This window comes from Prionailurus viverrinus, chromosome A3 (assembly GCF_022837055.1).
Source record: "Prionailurus viverrinus isolate Anna chromosome A3, UM_Priviv_1.0, whole genome shotgun sequence".
NCBI classification, from domain to species: domain Eukaryota; kingdom Metazoa; phylum Chordata; class Mammalia; order Carnivora; family Felidae; genus Prionailurus; species Prionailurus viverrinus.
This window is the reverse complement of record NC_062563.1, coordinates 23,686,429-23,704,970: the sequence shown is the minus strand read 5'-3', so window position 1 is coordinate 23,704,970 and position 18,542 is coordinate 23,686,429. Positions and strand designations below refer to the sequence as shown.

Below are 18,542 nucleotides of genomic sequence, written 5' to 3'. Positions count from 1 at the left end.
AGGTGGAGGGGTAAGCTCCCAGATCTGATCTGCCCCCAAACTTGCCCCCACTCACATTCTGGAAGCGACGGTAGGGCACAAACTGCACAATATCACGGGCAGCTGCCTCCCCGGAGCGCGTATGCAGGGGTCCACCATCAGCATCCAGCTGCTCCATGGCCTCAAAGTCAGCACCACCCACACCCACGATGATCACTGACATGGGAAGGTGTGAGGCACGCACCACAGCCTCACGTGTAGCCTCCACATCTGTCACAGCACCGTCGGTCAGCAGCAGCAGCACAAAGTATTGCTGGGGATAAGCCCATTCATAAACTGAGGCAGACCCTCCAAACACCCCAGCTACACATCCCCACATTGACAAGAAGTCCCTTGTTACGTAGTCCTAAAGGGAGCCCTTGACCAAGACTGCCCACCACTACCTCTACCTCTCATGATCCTCACCGAGGCAGTCCTCTGATGTGCAGCCTGGGTTGCAAACCTGGCCACATGGTTGATAATGGGTGCAAAGTTGGTGGGGCCATAGAGGCGAACTTGGGGCAGGGCTTGGCGATAGGCATCCACAATGCCCTGGATGCCTAGAAAAGGAGGGCAAAAAAAAAACCACACTAAAATACTGAGCCTCTTCAGGGTTGAGTCAGTCCTGACATCACCCCATCCTGGCCAAGGAGATTTGAGAACCTGGGTGCATTTCGTTTGGTCACCCCTATAACCCAAGGTACTTAACCTTATCCTACAGATGGAAAAATTAAGACCAAAGAGAAGAGCACTTGCCCTAAATCACAACTTGAGTTAACACTAATTAAGGAGTCTCATAAACAAATCTAGGACAGTTGAGCATCAGATTACAACCCACTTAATAATGAATTATAATCTAATTACTAAAATAAGAATCTATAGATATTAAATAATTACCGGGAAGGAAGAAGCTCTTAATTTTTTTTTCCAACCTCCCTCCTCCCCCCATAACTCAGTCTAAGAAGCTCTTAATAAATGTAGGAGGAATTACAAAATCATTTGGCAATCTTAGAGATAACTGATTCACGCAAAGATCAATATGAGCTAAAACCAGAGAATCCTAGTTAATGAGTAACTGGATATTTATATAGCCTCAAAGTATCTTCCCAAAAGATATTTATTAATTACAAATAGTGGAGAAACCTGGTAGTAGACTCTACCTTAACCAAGTGATCAAAGTTAACATGACTGGTAGTAGGATAAATCTACATCATGGGCCTCCTGACATGGTGCACTGAGAAGAACGCCCACCACAAGTACATAATTTGGATCTATCATAAGGAAATACCAGGTAAACCCAAACTGTGAGACATTCTACAAATTACCTAGCCTATAATCTTAAAAAATTTCAATTATCATGACAGACATGAAGAATTCTGGAAGACAAAACAAGTGAATGCATTACACGATCCGAGATTTTCTTTATGCTGTAAAAGACAACTGGCAAAACATGAATAAATTCTAGACTGGATAATAGTATTGATGTTAACTTGCTGATTTTGGGAATTGTACTGTAGTTACATAAGAGAATATCTTTGACTTTAGGAAACACACACTTAACTATTTAGGGATAAAGGGAGCAAAGTTGGTGGGGTCTCGGAGGCAAACTTGGGATAGGACTTATTCACTATAATTCTCAAACATTTCAGGAAAAAAAATATGTGTGCGTCTATATATACAGACCACTTTAGTTTGTTGTCCATGTTGGGGGAGCCACGAGGTTTGGAATCTCTCTAGACAAAAGAGTTTGGGTAAAAGTACCCTAAAAAGAGCTGAACGAAGGCTTCCACTGATGCCCAGATAATAAGTACCAGTGAGCTTCCAGGCAAAGATGATAATAGACAGCACTTGGTATTTGCCGAGGCTTACTTTTTCAAACTTTACATATATCTTCTCCTTAAATATTCAATATCTTATAGTATTTATCTTTTTATGAAGCCAAAGCACACTGGCCCCAAGTCACATGGTTTTAGCAAGACACAAGATAAAGATTTGAGACCTAGATTTGAGTCTCTTAGAGACCTAGCTCTAAAATCCACTCCTCTGGACAACAGGATCAGATACCTGCCCCTATTACCCCACACTCCCTTGTCTGCACAGGCTTGGCCCTCTAGGTGTGGACAGATCTGCCTGATGTTGGAGGTTGGAGGAACTTACCTGTGCAGTAGGGGTTATTGGGGTTGAAGTTCAAGGCAAATTCATGGGAGACCTGAAGGCAAGAATGAAAATGAGGTTCTTTCTCCATGGTCATATTTGTGTAAAGAAACAGGACATTATGGTATATGCCAAGCATTGTATAGGAACTATTTAGTCCTGAGTACTTGTTGTGCATATGCCTACAGGGATACATCCCTGCATCTCCACATAAAGCTGGGTGCCAGACAGCAAATCTATGTCATCCCCCCAAATCAGGACCCTGACACTGAAAATAGAGGAGTTGGGGAGGAGTGCTCACCTGCCAATCAGGGGGCACCTGGGCCCCAAATCCAAATGCTGGGAAAAGCTTGTCCCTGTGGGAAGACAGTGAGTTGGAGAAGAGAGGGGACTGTGACCCTAGAGGCTGAAACATCTGCAGGGAGGAGGGCGGGCAAGAGAACAAGTTACTCACGAATCATAGTCCTGAATCACGCTGCCCACACTCCACAGTGCTGTCAGGTACTCGTTGACCCCTGTTGGGCTCAGGTAGTGCAGGGAGTCCGGGGAGGAAGGGTCTCCATTGGAGCCTGTGAAGTCTATACCAACCTGGGAGGAAGGGAGGAGGGGAGCTGAAGGCCACTTTGAGCTCCAGATCTGTTCTCTTGCCCCTGATAAAGCAACTTACAGTGAAGTTGATTTGACAGCCTCCCATCACATAGTCCAGGAACGAATACTGTGTCTCAACCTGTAGATGAAACCAGGATCACAGCTGAGGTGAAGAAATTGGGGCCATGGAGCACAGGGGTCAGAGCCTGGGTCACATGGGTTAGTGTCTCACCTGGCAAATTTTGACACAGACAGTCCCAGAGTTCTTGTAGCTTTTCTTTTTCTGCTGTTTCTCAGGGTGGATGCATTCAAAATTGGCCTGGTGAGGAAAGAAAAACTAGGGTAGGAAACTCCCAGAGCATCAGCCAGAACTAGAGCTGCTCTGCCCTCCCTCCCTCCCTCCCTCCCTGGGGCTGCAGTCCTTTAGGCCCACCTCAACACCCTTGAGCTGGGCTGGCACTCACCGGGACTGCTTGCAGCTGGGCCAAGCTGGTGTAGAAGGTACCAATGAGATCATGTGAACCATCACTGTCATAGTCTGAGCATCGCACCTGAGGCAGGGGGAACAGGGGGAGGTGAGTATGTGTATATAGTGAGAATAAATCCCTCCCCAGGCTCTCTGCCCCTGGTCGGTCCATTCAGGAGGCAAACTCCTCACCTGGATGGGTGTGCTGGGGTCTCCCCCACAGAAATGCTGAAGGGGAACAGAGAAGCGCTTCCATGTAGGGTTCAAGTTGTTCTTGATTACCTGAAGGTGGAGGGCAAGGCCTCTAGTAAGTTCTGGGCTGGCATATGGGGAGCTGTCATCCTTCCCTATCCATGTACAGTCTTGCTCTCCCTATGTTCCAAACCTTGATAATCACAAGCCCCAGGGATTCTCTCACAACCCACTCAACCCAACCCCAGGGATCTCACACCTCAGATCTGTATACCAGGTGCCATTTCCCATCACTCTGACGGAAAAACTCCAAGAATGGATCCGATTTTCCCAGGAAGTCCTGTCAACGCCACAGAGACCCCAGTGTAAGACTAAGGGAGAGACAACTATACCAGTCCTCACCCCTGCCCCCCCAACATACCATCCCTGTCCCCTTAATTCTTAAATCCCCAAGGCCTCCTCCTTCCAGACACACCTTCTTATCTAGGTTTCTGGCCTCCACCTCCATGGTCACTACGCGACTATCCTTCATCTCCTGAGCTGATACCTAGGAAAGGGAGGCAGGAGACTGTATCACCTCATGAATTCCTCTTTGACGTAACCCCCTTCCCCCAGAGTTCTTCCTTACCGTGATGGTCCCCCGTCCAGCAGGTTTTCCAGGCTTCAGCATCAAGGGCAGAGTTATTATCTGGCTGGACACAATCTGGGGCAGAGCAGGGGTAGGTGGGAGAGCAAAATCTCAGACAGGGTTAGGTCTTGCTTGACCCCCACCTCCTCCATGTTCCAGACAGTCTGGGTGGTCTGTTAGGGCTCTTACTGAACATGTGTCTGAAAGATTTTAATCCCTAGCCCTACATACCTGTCCTAGGGAACACTCAGCCCCTCCTAGGAAGTCATCATCCCCCAGCTCAGGTGTCTTGTTGTCTATGTCATAGATGCCAAATCGGAGCTTCTGAACTGTTTCAAAGTGGTACTCAAGCTGCAGAGTCTTGGAGAACTCGGGGCTCGAGCAGTTCCGTACTCGCTCAGTTCGGCCAAGCTGTGGGCAGAGGCCAATTAGCGTAACATACACTCTTCAAACCCCAAAATAGTTCTAGCCTCCCTCCACAACCTTAAACCCACAGTCCTTCTCACCTCAGCCCAGTTGCCCCCTCCCACATCCTGTAAAAGGACGCAGAGTGGGTCAGACTTAGAGCCGATGTCCTTGTCAATGAGATGGTCACAGGAAATGGACAGCTGAACCAAGGTCACACAGTGGGCCATCTGGGAAGAAAGGACCTAAGTCAAGCACTGAGGACCCTTTCCACCCTTCCCTGACTACAGGTCCCAGCTTAGGAAGGCCAGCAGGCTTCACCCAGGCAGGGCTGAGCCTGTATCCAGCTCCATGACACCCAAGGAAGAGAAGATCCTAGAGCCTCCATACTCCTCTAATTCCTTAGGTGAACTCCATGGGACAGGACATGGTGGGTACAACCAACCCTGGTATGATGGGAAGATACAGAAAAAGTATACTGGCCTCCATCAACAACTTTGACCCCAAACTAGTCCTCACCCTAAAATCGCTATAATGCTCCTAAGACCCAGAATCCAACCTTGATCTTCTCAGACACCAATGAATCTCACTCTGACCCTCTTACTGGCCCCAGATCAGATCCTAATCCAAGTTCCAGTCCCAACATTGTCTCAAACATGACCATGATCCAGATATTACTCCCCAAAAAGTTTCTTCCTCCAATGATTTCTCACGAACTGTGGGGCCCTACATCTCGAGATGGTGTTAGGATCACCCCCAATTCAATCTTCTAGCCTAAAATCAGCTGCTCATGTCCAACTCCTCACTACTCTCACTGCCACTACCCAGTCCAAGCCATCATTTGTCACCAGGCTTATCCCATTAGCCTCTTTAACTTGTCTCCCTTATCCTATGCCATCCCCACCTCCACCTCCATCCTCACGCTAACAGACTATTCCCAATACGGCAACCAGGGTGATTCTGTTAAAATGTTAAGTCAGGTCATGTTACACCTCTGCCCAAACCCTCTAATGATTTCGTATTATTTAGAAAACATCCAAACTCTACCATGGTCTACAAGGTCTTGAAAGATCTAGATCTCTCTAACCTAATTTCCTAACATCTCTCTTGCTCATTCCATTCTGTTCACACAGGTCTGCTTGCCTGCTATTCCTCAAATAAGCTTGTTTCTTCCCTCATGTTATCCACATGACTTGTTTCCTCACTCCCTCTAGGTCTTCATTCAAAATCATCATCTCCATTATGAAGAAAAAGGCTCTCCTCTTCCAGGTACTTAAAATTTTAACCCTACTAATACTGACATTGCATACCCTTTTCCTGCTTTTTCTCTTTAGCATTTATCAGTGTCTAATATACTATATATAATGTTTTCCCGACTAGAATGGAAACTGAGGGAATATAAACATGAGGGAAGGGATATTTGTTTGTTCTGTTCACTGCTGTATCCCAAGCACCTAGATAACAAATATTTGCTGAATGAAATCCAAAAGGCTATCTCCAGACTCAGCTCCCAGCCCAGCCACCTCCAAACTGACTGGCAATCAAGGACCAAGTTTCTCCAATCCATCCATTTCCTCAGCTGAAACATTATCTTCTTGCATGGATCACCATGACTCCCAAGAAACCCCTCCTCCTACAGTCCCCATAATAATTACCCTCAGACTTGTTACTACCTCTGTGTCCTTGCTGACCCATACACCTGCAGACCATCTGTACCAGCACTATACCCCAGGATGCCTCCAGCCTTAGCCTCCCGTAAACTGACCCTCAGTCAATTCTTCCCCCAACCTAGTTCACAGATAGTGCTGTTCCCATCTTGGTGCCCTGTGTTCTCCATCTGGAGTGCTATTATCAACCGATGTTGGAACAATTATTACACTTTAGCTTGCGTCACAAACTGCCTGCCTATTCATATCATCTCAGTCCCTACTTGAAAGCATCCAATGATGGAAAACCCACCACTCTCCTAATCTATTTTTAAAAAACATTTTAGAGAAAGAGGCAGGGGCGGGGGGGGGGGGGGGGGAGAAAATCTTAAGTAGGCTCTAAGCTCAGTGCAGAGCCCAGTGTGGGGCTCAATCCCACGACCCTGGTATCATGACCTGAGCTGAACTCAAGAATCATATGCTCAACTGACTGAGCCACCCAGGCGCTCCTCTCTTAATCCATTTAGATAGTCCTGTTCCATAAAGTCCCACCCAAACCAACTCAAGTCTGCTGAATCCTCATTTCTACATATTTGTCCTGTATCTCCCCAGTCTAAATTTCCACAGGAAAGCCTTATTCCATCTCTCTCTGAGAACCCATCTGACCTGGAAGCAGCGAAACCCCCAGCTAATATCTGGAAAAAGAGCCCCAGTTCTTTTGAATGTTGCCCCTAGAATGTGGCTTGTAGACTCTGAGCAACCTGATCTTCCCTTTGAAAGTTCCCCAAGGAGAAGACACAGAGAACACATTCTCCCAAAGGAGTGGGACCACAACTTCCCCAAGTCACAGTCTGACTCCATGCTTCTCACTTTACATGTTCTCTGCAGAGCAGAAACAAATGAAGGATGTTCATTTCACTATTGCTGAGAATAGCAAAACACCTGAGACAGCTTAAAGGTCTATTATGTACTAAGTAAACTATGACACATTAAAACAATGGAATGTTGAGCAGCAGCAGGTAAAATATAAGGCAGAACTATATTATATTGGTATTATATGAAAAAAATGGTAAGAAAAGTAGGACTCCATGTCAAACTTCAATTGTATGTGTATATACAATAGATTTGAATATGTTGACAAAATAAATACACACACACACACACACACACACACACACACACACACACACACACAGAAAAGTGGACAACACACCAAAGAAATGCAACTTTTAGGTGTACCTCAGAGAAGTGGGATGAAGGTAAGGATTTTACATGATCCTTACACTTCTGTAATACACTTCTGTATTGTTTCCATATTTTAGTTTATTTTGTAATTTTTAAAGGGCTTCATTATTTTTTTTCCCCAAACCACAACTCAAGTCCTCTTCACTATTCAAAGCCCAAAGCCTCTACCTCCAGTTCAACAACCTCTACCTAAATCCAGAGTTCTCTTGCCTCCTCTCTGGCTTCTCCTTAAGCACTGTCTCAGCTAGTCTTCCTTGATGTCAGCTTCCAGAGTCTCCACCTTAATTAGAAGCCTTGCATAGCTGCCCACGGCCCTTAGATTCAGAGCCAAAATCCCTAGCAAGGTCACCTTAAGGCACAACTCCAGAGGGCACATCTACACAGAATGCAGTAGTTGTAACAATATGGTGCCCCTGCATCCCTAAAAATTCAACCTTCAAACCCCTTCCCAGTCTGCTCTACCTCCTACCATTCTATCACCCAGCCAAGTAGTAATCCAAAGCTATTTCTGGTTCCTCAAACACACGCACAAGCTGATACCTCTCAGTTTCTGCCTAAAGAAATGTATTGTCATCCAAAGTTCTGCTATGACATCATTGCTTTATGAAGCCTCACCCACAATCCCAAAGTAAAATTTATCACCTCTCCTATGGATGATTACATGGCTTCCTCATCATCTTCCTGCAAGCAAACACGCGCGCGCGCGCGCGCGCGCGCACACACACACACACACACACACACACACACACACACACACACACAGTGTTTTATTAACCAAACAGAAACTAGGTCATACCACTTCTCTGCTCAAAACTCTGGATTGGCATCACAAAACACTCAAAGTCCAAAGTTCTTACAATGGTCTGCAAGACCTGACCCTTATCTAACTAATCATCTAGCCACATAAGTATGTTCCAACCAGGTTTCACTTCTGACACACATACACACATCAATCTCATTCCCTGTATCAAAGCTTTTGCATGGTCTTCATCCATATACAGAAAATAAGAAAGTAAGCTGTATTAGAGTAGGAACCACATCTGGTTTGCCTATCTCCAGTACCTACAACAGGACCTACCCTATGGTGGGTATTCAGTAAATTAAATATTAGTGATTTAATACTGAAACTGCCACCAAAATTTCGAGTTTTGTCTGTCTACCCTCATATCTATGGGCTCCTTGGAACTAGGACTCGGTATTATTTCTGTATCCCTAATATCAGTGGCTTAGTACATGGTACTTATAACCATTTGTTGAATAAATGGTAACATGCTTTTGCTCAACTCAAACTTTCAGGCCTTTTCCATTTGAACTACTGTCCAGCAGTAAATCTTCTCTATTCTTATCTTGTACAACTGAGCTTTAAAATTTAAATGCAGGACCCCTGGAACTCAAAACTAAGTGACAATTTAAAAATGGGCAAAGAATTTGATCAGATATTTCGTAAAAGAAAATATATGGATTGGAAATATACAAAGGAAGAGTGATCGACAGCACTAGTCATCAGGGGAATGCAAATTAAAACCACAATGAGATACTAGCACATATCCACCACAACAGTTAAAAGTAGAAAAACTGACAATACCAAATGTTGTCAAGGATGTGGAGATCTCATACATCGCTAGTGAAAGCATTAAATATACCACTTTGGAAACAGTTTGGCACCTTATTAGAAAACCAAATACGCATCTAGTCAAACAGCAATTCCACTCCCAGATTTTTATCCAAAAGAAAACGTTATGTCCACAAAAAGATTTATACAAGAATGTTCATAGCTGCTTTATTTATAATAGCCAAAATTTTGAAACAGCCCAAGTGTCCATCAATATGAGAATGAATAAACCTTAATATTTATACATGTAAGAGAAAACTACGCAATAACAAAAAGAAACTATTAATATCTGTAATATGGATGAATCTGAAGCATAAAATACATAGACTCCACTTACAAAGTTTTAAGGCAAGCGAAACTAATCTATAATGAAAAAATTCAGAATAGTGGTTATTCTTCCCATGTCCCCCAGGGGAGGGGCAGGTATTAACTGAAGAGAGAACTCTAGAGGGAATGAAAAAGTTCCTCATCTTGATAGGAATGTGAACCACAAATGCATTTTTCATTGCCATCTAATGATACACTTAAGATGTATACATCTCACTGTATGTAAATGTTACCACCCCCCCCCAAAAACCTATAAGAAATGATGAACTCAAGACATGTTGAAATATTTATGAAGTGTGCTGATACTTGCAATTTCTTTTAAATCCACAATAAATAAATAAATAAATAAATAAATAAATAAATAAGTAAGTAAATGGTATGTTGAATGGATATGTGGTAAAACAAATATAGAAACATTTAAATTGTAGAACTTAAATAGTAGATATATGGATATTTACTGTATATCTGTATATTCAATGTTTTCACAATAAAATGTTGAGGAAAAGTTTAAGTGGAGGACTTATATTGGAGAACTATGGGTTTATCCCTGATACTTTGTTGAGAACTACAAAGTATTAGCAGTAATTATCTGTGGTGGTGAAGTTACAGGCAACTGGAGCTGCGGCCTTTTCCCTCCCTCCAGGGCTTCTCTAAGATCCCAGAAACAAAGAGGCTTTGGGGAAGACACTTTGGCAGTGGGGACAGGCGCTTCTTCTTGTGCTAGGCCTCAATTTCTGGCAGATTAGAGCATTCTTTCCTAGTCTATTACCATTTGCACCCCTTCCCCACAGCTAGTCCTGTTTTATCTTTTCTTAATTTCTTCTCTGACCAGACTAAAACCCCAATCAGAATTCTGTGGACCTACATGTGCAAATGGGATGGGATTCCATTTCTGAGAGTCAGAGCTTCCTGTGCTACCACAGTTGTTTTTCACAAATCTGCCCCCTTGGCTTCTTGTTGGAATTAGCAATTCTTTATAAGCAAATCCTTATAATGTGCAGTTTTCTATCCTTTGAATCATATTCCCTTTACATTACCTAATGCCTGGGAGTATTATTCTCTCCCAAATCCTGTTGGTCTCCTTTAAAATCTAGCTCCAAGCCTACCTGTTTGGAAATCTTACATAATTAAAACTCCTAGTTCACGTCACTCTTCTATTCCATATCCTTTGAACAGCTACGTCCTTAAGCCAGACTCCTTTACTTTTCATCTGGTGCCATTATAATTAATCCCATAGGACTTTCAGCATCCTTTATAGGACTGAAATTTTATAAAACCATATTAAATATCACATTTAAGTGAGTCAATAAAAGCCTCTAAAACTTTCTCATTTATTTTTGTAAAAGAGGTCTAATATTTGCCAATATTCTGAGCCAGCATATCTTGCCTGGATGTCTGTAAGAGTCTCTGCATTTCTTAACTGGTCTCATTTCCACTCTCAGTTCAACAAAGTCAGAGACCTTCCCTGACTCCAACCCAACAATACCCAGCTTCTCATAAACCTATCAAAATGTGTAACTTGTTTATTTACTTGCTTATTATCTATTACCTCTAGTAGACTATAAATTCAACATGGGAAGAAACCAAATCTGTCTTGTTCCTATTCTAGTGACTCACACATAGCAGGTACTTTGTAAATATCTGTTGAATTAATACTGGGAAAGGAGTGATAATCCAGGGATCCTCAGAAACGACCCAAATCTAGTCCTAGCCTACTGCTTGAAACCATCAAGAAGAAATGAGCTTTCTAGAACACTCAACACAAGACTAGCTTATTTCTATGTGCCCCCAGCACCCCCAAGCCTTCCATTCTGTGCTAGTCAGGAACTGCAAACAGAAACAACTAAGTATATATAGCACCAATCTTTTCTTCCTTTGTCTTCTACCACTTGAAGCCTCCTTCCCTTGTGCTCTCCCCTGTAGGCTGCTTTCCTCTACTGACGGAAATAAAAAAGAACTGAGTGAGCATCTAATCCAAGTCCCTCAATTCAAGGCGGAGAGGTAAAATGTGATTTAGATAAGGCCACACACGTCAGGTTCAACAAAATGAGGACCAAACTCAAATATTCTGACTTCTACATCGTCTAGAACTTTTTTTTTTTTAACATTTATTTATTTTTGAGACAGAGTGCGAGCAGGGGAGGTGCAGAGAGGGAGACATAGAATCTGAAGCAGGCTCCAGGCTCTGAGCTGTCAGCACAGAGCAGGATGCAGGGCTCAAACCCACAGATCATGAGATCATGACGTGAGCCGAAGTAGGATGCTTAACCAACTGAGCCACCCCGGTGCTCCTCTCCTCTAGAACTTTGGACTATAGTCATATCCTTCTCTTCTGAAGAACTTTCCTTCTTGTATCCAACAGCAACATGATGTAGTGGGCAAGAGTATGGGTTCTGCAGTCAAGAGACCAGGCTCCGAATACTGGCCTTACTCCTCTCCCTGGCCACAATGAGGTACTACTAATGCACCCACCAGAACGATGTCCTACCTATGTAATTTGGGCAAAATACTCTCTAAGGCTCAGGTTCTTTGAGAGTAAAGTGGGGGGGTATAATCTTTTTCTAAAGCTGTATATAATGTATGCAAGGTGCTTATCACATCCTGCAACTATTATTACCAATAACTATTAGCTATTATTTATCCTTCAAGTCTACCTCTTATATGTTCTCTTTTTCACAATATTTCGATCACTCAACAACTTCTCACCCTGGACTACTATACTCAATCTACACCATAACTGTCAATGTTTCCAGCTCCTTGACTGTCCATAAAATAACAAACATCTGTAGAACAAACACTGCTTCAGGATCTCCTATTTCACACAGCACAGACCTAAGCACAGGACAGCAATTCAAAACACCTTGAGGGAGGCTTGTAGCAGTGTGCTGGAGCAGGCCTGTATGGTTTGCAAGAGATGAGTGGTACATATGACATAATTTTGTAAGTGAATTTGGTAAAGATTTAAGCCACAGAGATTGGGGCAAATCCTAAAAATCAGGGCTTCCCTTCCCACAGCTAGCCAGTTTATCATTGTTGATAGGGAATCCCACTTTGCCAATAGGGAGTAACTTGTCCTTTGTTTTCTATGGCATCACCTCCCCTGCCTTGGAGATTCTAACGCTGCCCTTCAAAAATCTAAGAACAGATCTGTTCTCCCGGATCCACCTGGATCCATTCAGTGCCAGTTGAGCACTCCTTCATGTTTAGGAACTACACTGCCCTCTTCCCTTCCCAAAGTCCAAACAAACAAACAAACAAACAAACAAAAAACAGATTTCAATCCCATTTTCGGGCTTCAAAGAGGAGAATAGAGCACCAAAATGTCTGGGTGGCAGGATCACTCCAACAAACCAAAGCCATGCTCACACTCCTGTTGCCTACCTTGGCATGCTGGAGCAGCTCAGATGCTAGATCAAGTCCTGAAAGCCAATCAGGAAATTCTCCACAGGGTCCCAATGGGCAGAACACCACGGATGGAATACTCCTTTCCCTTCAGATTAAAAAGACAAACTATGCCCACCACCACTGTTCCTTTCCTTCTCTGCCTCATCAAGAGACATGGATACAGTAGACAAGTTTTTCTTTAACCCCTGCTTCTCCTTCTGTATAACACAGGTTTCCCAAATTTAAATTAGCAGCCCCAAAGACAGCCTCACAGGTCACAAACTGAACAAAATATGTAAATCCTTACTTAAAAATCCTTACTATAAAACTACACAGTCTTGATTAATACATATGACCATAGGCTACTCAAATTGTGTTTAAAACTAAAATGTTAAGCAATAATTTGGTTTAGATCCATATGATACTTAGAAGTCTGGTTGCCACTGTATTTGGCAATAGTATAAAGCTTAAAATGTGAATGTCACACAAAAAGTGAAAAGGGGGAAAATATGGTAAACAGTCACAGGGTTTCTCCTGTGACTATATTCTGTGGCAGTCAAAAAAGTTTGAAAGTCAAACTACATCAATATCCCCAAAAGACTTATCCAAAGTTGAGCAAATACAACTGGTGTCCAACTCTTCAAAAAGAACTTAGCTTGAGGAGTGAATTTGATAGGGGGAAAAGAAGCAAACTGAGGAAGAACACGTAGCCTTCAAGCAAAATAGGACTGTACTGGTGGGAGTTCTGTGCCCTAGGACTCTGATGTGTTTACACAAAGCCTCCAACTGCCTACCTCAAAATAAACAGAGTATTGGAGCTAGGTCAGAGTCCCTTCCCCAGCAAGCTCAAGACCCCTGACAGAAGGGTGCTGCCAGTGGCCCTTCACATCTCCCAAAAGTAAGGGACAGGCACTAAAGGAGGAGCTCTGCCTCTGGAGTCATGCAGACAGCTTATGATTGAATATTATCTGCTTACCCTTACTATTAATGAAACTGAGCAAGTCACTTTGCTTCTTTTCCCCTGGATTTCCCCCAATTGTAAGGTGGGGATAATAACCATAGTGCCAACTTTACAGGGTTATTTTGAGGATTAAATGAGGCCAACGATGGAAAGTATGCCCCCTGCCTGACACTAATGCAGTAAGTGCCCAATAATGTGTTAACTGATCCTATTCTCAGTACTCATAAATGGATCCTTTTGTGGTATCATCATCAAACTTGTCGGTTCATGGGACAACCAAGAAAAATGTTGCTGGTCCACCTGCCCCAGAGGACCTAACTGGCAGGAATGAAGGCCCTCCCTACTTTTCTCTCCTAATGAAATTCTCAAGCTGCAGTGTGAGACTGCTGTCACACTCAGAAAAAGCAGCAGAGCCATCACCAGACCAAAATTTTGAGTTCCACTGGCCTTTCTTTAGTTTTAAGGTTCAAATTACCCACAAACAAACTTCCAGAAACAGAAAGGCTGGGTATACAGGCTCACAGAAGCTTGAAACTGGGTATAATCAGATTATCTAGCTTAATCTAATTTTCTAAAACACTAAGACCAGAGAAAGGAAATGATTAGCCCTGGGACACACGATAACTAATGAACCACAACCAAACTGCCTAAAAATGTGTTCTTTTCCATCCATTTTAGCAACAGCTCACACCTTGCAATCCAGTCCAATCTGAAATCCACCTGGCCACTCCACATGAGCAGTGAGCCTCATGTGGTCTCTTCCCATGACCTGTACCAACTAGACTTATACACTGATGGAAAATAATTCTGCATCTACCACATGTTCTATTTGTCCGTCAGGGCAGGAATACAGGAACTGCTGGACTCCACGTTTGTAGGACTTATCAAAGAAATAAACTTTAAATAACAAGCACAAATTCTGCAAGGTAGAACTCAGGAAAATGTGATTTATACCAAAATTTACATACAACGCCTACTAGGCCGCCAATTCTGCCCACCAGCCTGCCCTGCTGGAATCTACATTCTTTTAATCTACCTTCTTTTAACGAGACTCCTGCCTATTGCCTGCAGAGTGTAGAAGACAACCGTACTGGACCACCTTCCTGAGCAACTCCAGGAAAAGGGCATTGACAAGAGCGAGTGCATTTCCAGTGTGCAATGTGAGGTATGGTATAAAGAAGCCGAGTGAACAGCAGCAGACCAGAGCCTTAGAAAAAGAAACCTACCTACTGTTCATAATGCAAGCACCCCTTACTGGAATAAATCCACTTGGGATACACAGGAGGTCTTAAAATGGGTTATTCTTCAGAATTTGTATGTTAGAGAAGTTGGGAAATAAAAGAGAGGACTTGAACAATAAGGAAACCACATTACAGACACACACTGATCTGCCCACTTGCCACTGTAGATGGGGTGCAGGATGGGGTGGGGTGGGGAGAAGGGAAAAGACTGTAGTTCTGCTGCTGGATTCTGATGCAGGATTAATAAGTTTATAATGTAAGACCTAGTTAGTCAGTGAAAAAGGTAAATGTAGCTCATAAAAATCTTAACTGAGGCAAATAAACTGCCTCAAAAAAAACATGCCAACATAAGAGGAAGGGGAAAGGTTAGGAGGGACACAACAAAATTCAAATACTCAAAAGTAAACACACAGCTGAAAGAGGCAGCACAGCTAAGAGAAATGACAGGGGATAACTTTTCTTATATTCTAAATCTGTACTGTCCAAAAGGATGGCCTCCTACCCACAAGCGGATATTGAGCACCTGAAATATGCTTAGTTCAAATCACAATGTGCTATAAAATACACATTAAAAATTTGGTAAAAAAACTCAATAATTTTTATAGAGTATATACTGAAATGGTAACATTTCAGGATACACTGAGTTAAATAAAATGTATTATTAACTTGTTTTTGTTTTTTTACCTTTTTCGTGGCTACTAGAAAAATTTAAATAGCATAAGTGACTCTTATTTCTATTGGACAGTGTTGCCTAACATGGGGAATCTCCAAAGATCAGACATGGAAAAGCAAATTTTCTGTTGTTCTGTGAACCTAGAATTGTGCTGTTTGATACAGTAGCCACTAGCCACATGTGGCTTATTAAATTTAATAGTAGCTACTACAGGGGCACCTGGGTGGCTCAGTCAGTTAAGAGGTCCAACTCTTGATTTCAGCTCAGGTCATAATCTCATGGTTGGTGGGATGGAGCCCCATGTCTGGCTCTGCACTGTCAGTGGAGCCTACTTGGAATTCACTCTCCCTCTCTCTCAAAATAAATAAACTTTAAAAAAAATAGTAGCTACTACAGTGGCTAATAATCAGCATATGAATGCAGATGAGAACATTTCCACTGGACAAAACTCTACTGGACAGTGCTGATCTGGAATAACAAGAACAAAGTAGTGGACATCTCATTCAGAAAAGCTAAAACTACCAAATGAATTTCAGATAGTCAACTATATACAACTGGTTAAATTGATGGAGGAATTCACTTAATTCTGGACCATTTATGAATGTCTTATTAGGCCATTTGTTTATAAGAAGTGGTATACGGCAGCTAGTCAAAAGGTCATTAAAAAGATAAAAGATTCTATCCCTCTGCTAGGTCAGGACACTCCTAGAACCAACCCTTACCTGCCTGCCTTACTCACCATTCAGCTCAGTCACACCACTCAGGCTACACTGTTATGGAACAATTTTAAGAGCCTCCAGAACAAATACCATTTTAGGTAGTGCCACTGTGTTCCCGCACACAATTAATCATTTCATTTTACTAAATTAATATTACGTCCCCAAGAACCTTGGTTAGAGATCATGCCTTCCCTCAGCTTACACACAAGGCTTCCATTACACTTGTTCTGTCTGACCATTTAGCAACTGGCCAGGAAACCCTTTATCCATTTCCTGTGGGACATGAGTGTACCCTGTACATGCACAAGTACAATGGAGCACTTACTTGTATAATTTAAGACCTTAGGTCTTTTTCTTTTTTTTTAATTTTTTTTTCAACGTTTATTCATTTCTGCGACAGAGAGAGACAGAGCATGAACGGGGGAGGGGCAGAGAGAGAGGGAGACACAGAATCGGAAACAGGCTCCAGGCTCCGAGCCATCAGCCCAGAGCCTGACGCGGGGCTCGAACTCCCGGACCGCGAGATCGTGACCTGGCTGAAGTCGGACGCCCAACCGACTGCGCCACCCAGGCGCCCCAAGACCTTAGGTCTTTAAGAACAGGCATTTTATTTTGCTTCCTTTTCTACCACAGCATGGAAGTACTGGGCGCATAACAGTGCTCAAAAAATTTAGTTAGCATGGGTTACTGCTAGGGCTAAGCTGATTATCCATGTGAAACGGTCTTAAAAGCTTAGAGGCAAAAGACATTTCCAATTCCAACCTGTCAATTCAATGATCATCAAAGCAAGGTAACTGGAAGCATCTACTTCAGAAAGAGCTGCATTAGTCTTTCCACTTTAGCCAGATTTATAGCAGAGGGACCCTGATGGTCCCATACGCCCACACCACAGCTGTATAAAGGACATGACCATCTCTGTACAGCAACACTCTATGTGGGGGAGTGTAGTGGAGGATGGCATTAACTCACTTCCAAGTGGAACAAAAGGAAAATGAAATCAGCAACAGCACCAGTTAGTATGATTTAAGACCCCTTAATAAAGTAACTGAATTTCTTTACCCTTAAGCCTTCCCCACTCTGCAAGGACTAACAGGTGACTTATGGTAGCACATGTGGTTGTTACATTTGGTATGTAGCACAAATGCTTAAATGACAAATCTTATTTATGAAGAATGGTGAGTGAGGTCACATCTACCCCCCCAACCCCCCCACCATTAAGAGTCTAGACTACAGAGATAGCAGTGAGAAACTCATGGCCCTGGTTACCAGCAGACTTAGTATTGTAAGCAGGTAAAAGGCGGGAAACGGGCAGTATCAGAATGTAGAGAGAATCAAACACTAAGGGCAGCCTGTTTGAATATAGCACAGCTTACTCCTGGGAGTGTTACAATTCTTCAACATCTGACTCTGTCCATATTGAATTATGTTCCACTGCTGGTCATAGCTCTATTTTCCCCAAATAGTCACCTCCTCCTTCTCTCAACATGAAACAGCCTTTGGCTGACTGGGAAAAATGACTTGAAATATTAAGTTACTAAAATCAGAATCCAGATGTCTGGTTCAGCTGGGATGCCAATTCCAATGTCTGTTGTGTCATTTAGCCACTTCTCTACAACTTTTCTTAGTATCTATGATTTAACTATCAACATTTTCACTAGGGAAAGGTTCCTGGGCCTCTTAAAAGAATTCAAAGATAACAGCTAATGAGATTTGCCTCAGCACTATTTCCTGCCACCAGATTTCAGCCCCTGGGGCTAGAATGCTTTCATCAAGTGGCTTTATTTTTTTGCCCCTTCTGTACTCTTCAGTAGTAGAGCAATATGTAGAAAAGCAGTGCCACCTTAGTTGCTCATTGTTAGTTACGTTGATCCAGAAAAGGAGCCATATTCTAAGAAGCTTCTGAGATCATCTGGCATAAAGTAGCTCAAGGCAACAAGAATAAATCCAGGAAGCACAGTAAAGAATTAACATTTACATGAACAGGTACAAACAGAAGGGTTTTTCCAGAAAAGTCACTATAGCATCAAAGAATTGTGCCACCACCAGAGTATACTCTTTCCAGAACATTTTAGATAAGTCAATGCAATCTATCAGATTTTATACTAAAAAGACAAAACTGACACCAAGCAATTTTTTAATTAAAAAGCGTATTCTTAGATTTGGATTCTCATATCCCATAAAAGCTCTACTTTTGGGGGGTAAGGAGAACGGTGGTGATGCACAAACTGCTAAACCACTTCTTGCTGTAAAACACTGGAAAGCAGACAACAATGAGTCAAAGTG

At 42.8% G+C, this 18,542-nt stretch overlaps 1 protein-coding gene across 8 annotated transcripts in view; it reads right to left on the bottom strand.

The window, feature by feature from the left end:
- The window catches only part of CPNE1 (copine 1), a 35,136-nt gene that overhangs the window by 478 nt on the left and 16,116 nt on the right, over window positions 1-18,542 (bottom strand). For 7 of the 8 annotated variants that reach the window (XM_047852374.1, XM_047852377.1, XM_047852379.1 and 4 more), the window contains 14 exons: window positions 4,553-4,681; window positions 4,278-4,457; window positions 4,047-4,121; window positions 3,894-3,965; window positions 3,678-3,758; window positions 3,419-3,508; window positions 3,225-3,311; window positions 2,993-3,079; window positions 2,840-2,899; window positions 2,627-2,760; window positions 2,474-2,528; window positions 2,176-2,227; window positions 445-578; window positions 56-292 (listed from right to left, as the gene is read on the bottom strand). In XM_047852374.1, coding sequence (XP_047708330.1) covers window positions 56-292; window positions 445-578; window positions 2,176-2,227; window positions 2,474-2,528; window positions 2,627-2,760; window positions 2,840-2,899; window positions 2,993-3,079; window positions 3,225-3,311; window positions 3,419-3,508; window positions 3,678-3,758; window positions 3,894-3,965; window positions 4,047-4,121; window positions 4,278-4,457; window positions 4,553-4,681 — 1,473 coding nt within the window. The remainder of the gene's footprint in view (window positions 1-55; window positions 293-444; window positions 579-2,175; window positions 2,228-2,473; window positions 2,529-2,626; window positions 2,761-2,839; window positions 2,900-2,992; window positions 3,080-3,224; window positions 3,312-3,418; window positions 3,509-3,677; window positions 3,759-3,893; window positions 3,966-4,046; window positions 4,122-4,277; window positions 4,458-4,552; window positions 4,682-18,542) is intronic. The other variant, XM_047852372.1, reaches the window with a different exon arrangement.